The 10,691-nt window shown below is 42.6% G+C and overlaps 1 protein-coding gene across 3 annotated transcripts in view; it reads left to right on the forward strand.

The window, feature by feature from the left end:
* Positions 1-9,497: 9,497 nt before the first annotated feature.
* Ssh2 (slingshot protein phosphatase 2) overlaps positions 9,498-10,691 on the forward strand; it is a 231,152-nt gene continuing 229,958 nt past the window's right edge. For 2 of the 3 annotated variants that reach the window (XM_031351152.1, XM_031351157.1), the window contains exon 1: positions 9,498-9,806. In XM_031351152.1, the coding sequence (XP_031207012.1) occupies positions 9,744-9,806 (63 nt within the window). In that variant the 5' untranslated portion in view covers positions 9,498-9,743. The remainder of the gene's footprint in view (positions 9,807-10,691) is intronic. The other variant, XM_031351153.1, reaches the window with a different exon arrangement.

The following is a 10,691-nucleotide window of genomic DNA, read 5'->3' on the forward strand; positions in this document are numbered from 1 at the left end:
GGATCCTTGTAACACAGGGATTGGAGGCTAGACAGGGCAACATGGTAAGATTCTGTCAGAAAGAAAGAGATAGAAATTGATATCAAGATGGAGATATAGAGAAAAAGAGATTTAAAATGATCATTTTATAAAAATATGCTTCAGGGATGGCAAGATGGCTCAATGGGTAAGGCCACTTGTTGCCAAACCTAAAGACCCTAGTTCAATACCCAAACTTGCATGGTAGAAGGAGAGAACTAACTCCTGTCAGTTGTCCTCTGACCTACAAATGCATACTGTGGCATGCAAGTGCCTGCCCACCCACTCTCACCTTTCCCACACAAATAAATCAGTGCAAAAAATTAAATATATATGTGTTTTAAATATAAAGACATTAAAATAGGTTAAATGGATAATTATACCATGATGCAATCTTTGAATCAAAGGAAGGGAGAAATGATTACATTAAGAAAACATCAATTTCAGAAGTCAGAATGTTATCAGACAGCTTCCATGCAAGCTGCAAAACCTTTTATTTCTAGTAGACATAGAACCAACACTGGTAAAATAACAATAATTACATTGATAAAACTTGACATAAATTTTAATTATGTGGGCTACAGAATCATAATATTAATTGAATTGACAGCTAAGATATATGGCACTGACTGTAAAGAACCTTGAATTTAGAATGAGGACATTAGAGTAATTGAAGAAAGAATCCAAAGCCCGTGGTTCAGCCTGAAATCCTTTTGCCAATTGAAAACATTTTGTCCTTAGTTTGATATTAGACATTGTTTAAACTAAAAATATTGTAACAATCTCAATCTGCCTTTCAAGAAGCTAATTTTCCTTAGGACCGACCCCAACCACTTCTTCCATGCTACAAAACCTGTAACTCAAGTGGATTTTAAGCTGTTCCATAAGGGCGAATGCAGAGTGAGACCAGGAGATGATAGTCTCGGCAGAAAAATAATTTTGCTATTTGCTTATATGTTTACAGAAACCCAGGGAGGTTGTGTGGGACCATATTAAGAGGGGTTAAAGCAAGGAAGACTGTATAATGCTGGATTTGACAGACTTATTGATATGAGTTCAATAATTAGCTACAGTAGGCAATAGATTTAATGGGTTGACATAAGCATCTAGAAGTGTCATTAACCATTTTCGTGATTAGTTCACTGAAATTTGGAGTCCACAGTACCCTATGTCTAAGTTGACATACTGGAATCTCCCTTGTTTAATGTAAAGGCATAGGTATGTTAAAATAGATTTATTGAATATGACCTGTACATCTCCCTCCCTCAACTCTGTACATCAGCAAGAGGATTCAGGGGTCACACCTTTACTAAGACGTTGTGTGACTTTTCCTGGGAAGACACGAACAAAACATCTGTTCAACCTAGGTAGCATACTGATGACAGAACAAAGAAAAGATTTCAAGTTGTGCGGGCAAGTTTTATGCCAACTTGACACAAGCTAGAGTCATTTCGGAAGAGGGAACCTCAGTTAAGAAAATACCCTCACCAGATTGGTCTGTGGTACATATACTTGATTGATGAGGGAAAGCCCAGATTACTGTGGGTGTTGCCATTTCTGGGTTGGTGGCTCTGGGTGCTATAATAAAAAAGCAGACTGAGCAAGCCACAAAGGACAAGCCAATAAGCAGTGCTCTTCTATGGCTTCTGCTTCAGTTCCTGCCCTGACTTCCCTTAGTAAAGGACTGAGATGAAGGTGTTTAAGACAAGTAAATAGACCCTTTCCTATCCAAGTTGCTATTGGTCATGGTGTTTATCACAAGAGGAAATAAACTAGAACAAACAACACGGATGGAAGATGCTAGCATGGATGGAGATGCTATCTCATTTAGTCTTTCATAATAGCCATTTTCCAAGGTTCTTCTGACCTCTGGATCCTGGGATGCTGTTGCTGATCAGGGATCAGGGATGCTGTGTATATCTTTACCCCCAACACTCTTGACAGGACCAATTTATGCTGTTCAAGTCTGGCTCAGGCCCAACAAAGAGCTTGTCTGTGCTGTAGCCCTCTATGCCTGATGCTTGAGCTGGCTCCCTGCTTCTGATAGGCTTCATGCTGACACCATGACCCTTGATTTCCCATTAGCCACACCTGGATGCCAAGAGGATCTGAGGCTGGGAAAACAATCTCCATCCCAACTGTACTTTCCACCACATATTCTGTGGCAACAACTCTCCGCCCCAAGAATAAGCTTAATTATTTTTCCATAAGTTATTGCTTAGGCTTTAAAGTCTCCCAAGAGCTCACCAGCAAGCAGTTTTCTTACCTTTAATTTTTTTCCCTAGAAACTTCAGCTTGACACAAATTTGCCGTCAAGGGGCCTGAACATAGCCTTTTGTCTGCTTTTTATCTTCCTCTAAATCTCATTTTGATTGCTTTTGTACTTTACACACTCAATTTAGAGTTGGTTAAATTCATTCAAGTCTCCCACAACTTCCTCTACCTCATAAAGATCATGTCTTACTCTGGCACTCAATAAAGTCACCAAGGCCCACACCAGTTCCAAGGTCCTTGCTATCATGTCCAGTAAACTAGGCAGCACATATCTCTCATGCTGAGTTCCCTCAGTAGTAACTATCCTTCCTTTTGTTATCCAGTCCCTGATAATTATGGGGACTTCACCTGGCAACAGCAAGTGCCTATAATAGCTAGTATCTATCAGGGACTGTTTACCTGAGATAAACAGTCTTAGGTTAGACAGCCTTAGTCTTAAAGAGAGACTGGTATTTTGCTCAGTTCATTGCTCATTTAAAAACCTTTCCCATCTAAGTAGATCAGATATTGAGTATTCCCTTTGTGCTAATAGTTTCTTGTTCTGGGTCATTGGTTGGGTCTCTGTCTGCATGCTGAATCACGCACGGACTTCCTTTCCTCTGTATTGAAGACTGAACCTCAGAACATCTTCTAGCACTTCTTTCTCATTTCCTTCCTTTTTACTGAAAGAGTGTGCCAATGGGTTCTAAGGTTTTGGATCCCAGGAAGGGTTGTTTAGCAAAGATCTAATTTGTCCCCTCTCTCCTTTGCATCTAGCCAGCTGTGAGAACTAGCAAATGATCACCTCTATTTCACCCTCACTTTGTTCTACTTTTCTTGCAGAACAGAAGCTAATACAGCTAATAGCATTCGTGTCTTTTTCCTATTGTAATTCCTCCTAAGGTAGGTAAGATAGCTGAGAAGATATCTGGGAAGATAGCTGAGCCCCAAGAGCATGTCTTTTCAGCCACAACAATGGCCACACAATTGATGCCACAACCTGCTTATGATCCCATCCTATATGTGTTACTTTCGGGCAGTATATTCTCTAGTCTATCAGTTGTTTCTGGGCACATCTGCATTCTCATGTAATGGGCCTCACTCATCAAAGAGACATGCCTTCCCTGGGGGTCAAGCAGAGGAAGATGGCTTCCCTGGGATCCTCCACAAAGATTCTCAGATGGCTTGGCCTGGTTGTGGGTTCTATCATCCACTGTAGAGAGCATGATACCATTACTATAGCAAGGAGCAAACTATCCCATAACACATGGGGAAAGCAGCTATACTGAAGATACTCTACCCACACACAGACAAGCCTCAGTTGCTTATGTCATCACCTATTGCTGGAGCCACGCAGTCACTCCTCTTCAACTCATTTTTGTGCCTAATATCCCTGCTCAACTGTGTTCTGTGACTTTTTTGAGGAAGACATGAACAAATGTCTATTCATCCCAGATGGGGCACTAATAATAAACCACAGAAACTATTTCACAGGTCAGGATCAGTGAACCAATAAGCTTGCCAGGGTTCTGTTCAGAAGTATGGGTGAGGGACTACATACAAGTGACTCAAAGGAATCTATATAGGGAAAAGCCCACGGCCCCATGAGTGTTGACTCACAAAAGATGCATCCCTGGGGTTTCCTGCACAACTTATAGACAGTTCAGCTGACCAGAGACTTTCTCCTTCCAAGTATATATAACCTTGAGGAGGAGCCTTGTGAATTATGTAACATTCAAGGGGCTCCTGAGACTTTTAAGTTCAATTACTTCCTAAGTCCCATGTTTTCTTTTCTTCTTAGCTCTTAATGACTTTCTCCTTTCTGCAGGAGAGAATACTTCAATTTGGAGGAAATAGGTAGACAACTAATAGGAGTTCCTGTATCAGCATCAGCAAGTAGGATTCCTGGAAAGCATCAGCATTATTTGTGTGTGCCAGAAATACGACTTTTTATCCAGAATAATATTACAATCTCTCATCCACTCTCTTTTCTTTAGACTTATTTTGTGCATGAGTGTTCTACCTGCATGTATGTATACTACATGAAAGTCTGGTGCCTGTGGAGTTCAGAAAAGGGTGTGAGATCTCCTGAAAATGGAGTTACAGATGGTTGTAAGCTATCATGTGGGTGTTGGGAATCAAAGCCAGGTACTCAGTAAGAGAAGCACTCATAACTGCTGTGACATCTCTCCAGTCCTCATTCCCTCTTTTAACTGAAAATAAGGAAAAGTCAAATCCCTTTTAGGAACACTCACTTGTTGCAACATTGCCTCTACTATACACTGAAAATCTGAAAATTAAGTCTTTTTCCATAGAGACTGGTGGTCATCTCCTAAAACAATTATGTGCTGGGGAAAGAGAATTTCCAATTTTTTGGGATTTCAGAAAATTTTAAATTAATGTTACTTTGAGGGACCCTAAATTTAAGTGGAGTCTGTAAGTGCCCAAGTAAGAGATGGAGTTTTAACCTATTCGAATCACAATGATTTGAGTGGGGCCATAGAACCATTATATGAAGATTCTTGTCAGTTTTCAGATAGAATAGGGAGAGATGACCTGTCCTAGTATTGCCTAAGGTTCCACTGGGTAGCAATCATGATGAAGTACTTGCTGAGCAAAGCTAAGGAGTATACTACTACCAGGATATCATTTTCAGAAGCCAGATGTGGTGCATATTGCTGCCTGCCATGACCAGTGAGCTTAAGAGCTACCAGAACACAACATGTGCTAGGTACCCAAGAAACAGGAGGCTGACGGATACTCCTAAATGCATTCAGATCCCAATTTCTTCTCTTCTATAGGATTATACTTTATCTTCCCTTGTTTGTGTTCAAGGTGTCTTCTTCATTCTGTCTAAGTTAGCTGAGTAATTATTGTTCCAATAACACAGCATACTCTGCAAATTATAGATTTATGGATTCTAATGCAGTCACATTATCACAAGAGATTTTCACATTATATCTTCTAGTTGGACAAAGGAAGAATGAGCTACAGGAGACAAATATTGATACTTGTAAATGTTGAAATGAGAATTATTTTAAGTTTTTATTAATTACATGTATGAACTAAATTCTTACCAATAATGATAGCCAATAATTTGAAGAGATCGCCATTACAGTTCTCACAGATGATGACAGCAGTCATTTTAGTCATGACACTGCACATTAAAACATGCCATGTTTACAGAAGGAATCTGATACTTCAAAATTTTAAAAAGATTTTATTTTGAAACTTATACAAATTAAACATTTAATATCTTTAATATTACATTCATCTTATCTTTTACTAATAGTATACATCATTAAGCCAAGCATGGTGCATAAGCCTGTAACTGCAGTATTTGGAAGGCTAAGGTAGGAGGATCAGGCATTGCAGGTGTCAGCCACAAAGCAAGTACAAGACCAACCTGGCCTACGGGAGACCCTGTTTTGAGGGTTTTGTTATAGATGTTTTTTTTTTTAAAAGTATATGATAGAAAGAAAACAAAATTTCCCCCAAATACCATGTCTTTAACTCTTTTCAACTTAACCAGTGTGTCACACAAATATTTTTTATGGCTGTCAGGATGTGGAGAAAAAATGGTTAAGGGCTATTGCTTCTTAACCCAAGGTCCTTCTTGAAATGTAGTGGCTATGTAAAATATGGAGAAGTAGCTTTCTATAGAAAAGGTCAATAGCTTTCAAAGCTTAAGAACCAGTTGACTTCAGGAATTTCAAGTCCTCCTATAATTTCACCCTTGGAGAGATGAGCTCCACTGGCATGATCAGGCCTCTGGTACCACAAACAGGAAGAGTGAAGGGGCTATAGCAGAACTAGGACGTTTGTTCATCTTTTTGGCTCTGTTGAGAATCCTACTTTTGGATTTTCTTTTCCAAGTTAATCACTGTCAAATTTAGTGATGCATATCTATAATCCTAGCACTTGTGAGGGAGAGGAAAGAGGACCAGCAGTTCAAGGTTTATCTCTGCTATAGATCTAGTTTGAGGTCAGCCTGGGCATAGGAGACCAAGTCTCAGACACAAAAACTTGAAACAAATTAAGTAGATAAAGTCCAGGGTTTTTGGATTTTCATAGTAGATATCACCTCTCAGATCACTAGAAGATCCATCAGGAACTTAGGTCCCAGAGAAGAACAGGTAACATATGGTACAGTGAAAATAGATTTTTTTCTCCTCTATAATCCAGGCCAATTGAAAATGGAGCTATCTTGGAATCTATAGCCAAAGCCTAAAATTTAATTTCATACAAAGAACATTTACCCTGACAATCCAATCTTCTTTGTTTTTAAGTAACTTTATATTTTATCTAGACTTTTCCTATGTCTATAATACTTTCCTCAGAGTCTAGAAAAGGTGACAGAATCCATAGTACCATTAAACTATACTTTAATTATAAAGCACACACACACAAACATATATATGTATATATGCATATTTTTGTGTATGTATACATACACACACATATATATCCTTGACCATAGGCTATGAGCCCTTGAGACACTTATTTTATTTTGTCCTTAATATAGCCATGGGGGACCTGAGAGGATGGTTCAGTGGGTAAAGATACCTGCCTGATGATCCTCAATATGGAAGGGGAGAACTATATCCCATGGGTTGTCCTCTGACCTTTACAGGTGAACCATGACATGTGCAATGTTCCCCATTCCACAGTTAAGGAAAAAAACAAATTAGAGTCTTAAAAAAAATGAAGAAGAGAAAGATAAGACAGTATTGACACACATCTGTAACCCTTGTGCATTAGACAAGCCATCCCAGAGGCTTACTAGCCAACCAGTGTAGCTGAAGTGATTAGTGCTAGGTCTAGTAAGAGACCCTGTCTCTGGAAAAAAAATAGTGACACCTGACATTGACCTCTTTCCGCAACACATCTATCCATAGGCACATAACATCTTTACATTCACACACATTTCCACCACACATGCATAGATGCACAATTTTTTTTTAAAAAGAGTACCTAGTGTATAACATACAACATTCTCTTTCTCTCAACTGATAAGTTAATATGCAACAACAATTTTCAAGAATCAGTTTCTAATATACCACTGAAATATATTTCTTTTATATGGTAATAAATCAACTTGTTGATACAAACAGTACAAGTTGAGTACTTTATGACCCGATTCCATCACCTTAGACATGCTGAACAAAAATGCTCTATACTTAACTACCATTAACCTACAGCTGAGAAAAAGCATGAATCATGTTTTTTTTTATTTTGCTTGAAGATATTTCCTGCACATAGTATACATTCAACAAGGCCTCACTGAATTCAGAATACACTACAGAGAATAGAAAATTATCTTGACAGCAAGTAGGACCTTTTAATTTACATACATTATCTCATTTGATTATGAAAGTCCTGTGAGTTAGGGTTTCATCATAGAGAATAAGGAACTACAGTTCAAAAAGTTCAAATCATTTGCATACGGTTTTACACAGCTGGAACTAGAAGCTAGGTCTGACTCAACAGCAGTGCTTGTTGTCATTGTAATGTTAATGGAATTAAATGTCTCCTTTTCCAGATGAATTTCTTTAGAGTATGTTACTACATAGAAGATAATCCAAGTTGTCAACCACATATCAGTAAGAAAGTCAACATCCTGAGAATTACTGATTTGGACAATACTTCTCTTTTGGTTTATAAACACATTTATTTGGGGTCATTTAGCTTTCATCTTGGCTCTCTGCATAGTTTTTTGTTTGGTCTCTTTAAGTATTGGTTCAAAGTTGTTACTTCTGAACCTTGCCTTCTCTTTCCTGTTTACTCTGGAGCTCTGGGGATAACATTGTTTCTTCTGTGAACAACAGATCTTTGATTCTTGTCTCAGAGGCGCTCTTGATCACCACCAGGGGGCAAAAGCCTACCAATTGGTTTTCCTGCACTATTCTCTACAGATGACTGTACAGTATAGGGACCCTCAGTGATTCTTGTTGGAGCCTCCCTGCTAATCATTTCAACCACAGGGCCCCAGGGAGAGAACAAAGGCTCAGCATAGAGGGCTCTTGTGTCACTTAACCACACAGTAACCAGAAAGAGCTCATGACAGCCCTGTCAGTTTAAAAGGAACAATGAGACCCAAGATTGTTTGAGTGACAAACAGAAAGAGGTGGACTTTAGAAACTATAGAGTCCTTAAGTGTGTTTTCTACAGTTTTGGTAATGAACGGTGGTATTTACCAGCCCACCCATTGAACTATCTCTGTGTAAATATCAACGGTTTGCACTGTGTGATATATATATATTTTTCTTTTTAGTCTTGATTTTCCATTACATTCTTGGTTGATGTTGACAGTTTACCATTTAGAAATGTCTTCCTTTAAAATATTTTAATTCTCCATTTTCACTTACATCTATGAAATAGTGAAATTTGTGAGGGAAGAGAAAAAAAAAAAGCTCAACGATCAAATCTTTGTTTAGTGGAGCTCTTCACAGTAGGAAGTAAACGAGAGGTTAAAAAAAAAAAAAAATAGCTAGGTTGGAGCTTTCCAACTCAGGGTCTAGCTTTCTGGGCCCGCCCCGCCCCGCCCCACTTCCCTCGCAGCAGCTCAGGTACAACGACTGACTTTGGGCAGGTAGTAGAGGAAGCCTTGAGGCTACCATGAAGTTTCCAGTGTTTACCACCGGGGGAAAAAAAAAAGTCTTTCTTGACGAGAAGTCTGGTCGTTTAACCCCGAGGCCCTTTATGACGAGGAGGGTGGGGAAGCTCATTAAGACGGAGCCCTCCTGGGGACCAGGTCAAAGCAGGTGGGCTGGTCTCCCGGGTCTAGCCCAGAGAAAGCGTCTAGCACCTGCGGAGCCCTTTTCCACCAGAAAACGGCTTTGCCTCCGGATTTTCACCTCGGTTTTTCTCTAAGGTGGTTTAGGCTGCGCGCGCCCCACTCTTAAAATGGTTGTCTTTCTGGAGTGAGGATGAGCGGCTCGCCCCCCCCCCCCTTCCCCTGCCCCTCCAGCTCGGGACCCTCAGCTGGCTGGCTTCCAGGGCTCCTCTTCCATCTCGCCTTCGCGCCTCGCAGCGGGAACAGCCCGAGCGGTAGTCGCAGCGGCAGCAGGTCTCGAGAGCTGACCCGGGAGGGGGCGGCGGCCCGAGGCGCGGCGCACGCAGCCGGCCCGCTTCCGGCAACTCAAGGGTTACGCCGCGGCGGCGGCGGCGCGCGCCGAGGGGAGAGGCGGTTGCTGACAGGTGGCGCCTGCGCACTGGGAGCGCTCATTGTGCCCCGCAGCTGCCGAACCGCCCGCCTGCCCGCCCGCCGCCCGTTCGGCGGCGTCAGTCGGCGAGAGAGTCAGTCCGGTGGTGGGTGCGGAGCCTGGGGCCGTTTCCGAGGCTTCATCTCCCTGCCCGTTTCCCTCGTCCCTACCCGCTCAGCCTTCGCCCCCCATCCCGGCTCCGTCACCCTCCCGCCCCCCACACTCAAGACGAGAATGCCCTGCCCGGAACAACCCAGCAGCACCTAGATGGCTTTGGTCACGGTCCAGCGGTCGCCTACCCCCAGCACCACCTCCAGCCCCTGCGCCTCGGTGAGTCCCTCCGGGCGGCAGCTCCCAGCTTCTGTCACTGCGGCTCCGCTTTGCCTCAGCGGGTCCCGCCGAACGCCACTGCGCACGCGCCGCGCCTCTTCCCAGGCCTTGGCACTCGGGCTGCTGTGAACCCCCCACACCCTCATCTTACCGGCGAAGCAGCAGCGACTGCCAGGCGTTGTTCCCCCTCCCTCCCCGCCCTCCCCTAACCTCCATCACCCGGAGCACCCAGTCCCTCACGGCGCTGGCTCGGAAATCTCCCGTAGCATGCTTCCCATGGCTTGAGCACTTCCTTTCGGCTATGAGTCATTCTTGCTTTTCACCCTCCCCCCATCTTTTACCCTCTGTTGCTCCGTTGCAAAGAGGGTGGGCTCCTAGGTTACCCCCCGACACACACCCATATCCTTTACGCACACCATTTCAGGGACCCGGTCAGTGCACTGCGCATCCTTCTTCCGTCTCGCCCTATGTGTGCCTTTCTCTAGTCTCTGGCATCTCTCTTGTGCTCCTGGACAGTTTAGGCTTCATTGGACTGCTCAGTGGTAGTTACTCCCTGGTTTCTTCCCTCCCTTAAAAGATGGCAGGGATCTCCTCAGCTTCTTGGACTTTTCCCTTTCTCAGTGAGGACCCAAAGCTTCGGGTGCTGCTCTATGACCAGTGCCAATTCATTTCCACCTTGTAAGACACTTATGCCTTCCAACTCATTGCTCATGATCGTTCTTGCTCATGGGCCGTGCTTGGATGGTTCATGACTTCAAATGCTTGTCTCGCTAAAGCATGTTTCCAGAAGGAAAACACCCCATCAACCAGCATTTTTTTCTGCTGGGCTTTTCTATGCCTTCACCTCCATCCTGACTCCTTTACAGCTCTAGACCTCAGGCTTCA

This window comes from Mastomys coucha, unplaced genomic scaffold, assembly GCF_008632895.1.
Source record: "Mastomys coucha isolate ucsf_1 unplaced genomic scaffold, UCSF_Mcou_1 pScaffold5, whole genome shotgun sequence".
In the NCBI taxonomy this organism is placed as follows: Eukaryota; Metazoa; Chordata; class Mammalia; order Rodentia; family Muridae; genus Mastomys; species Mastomys coucha.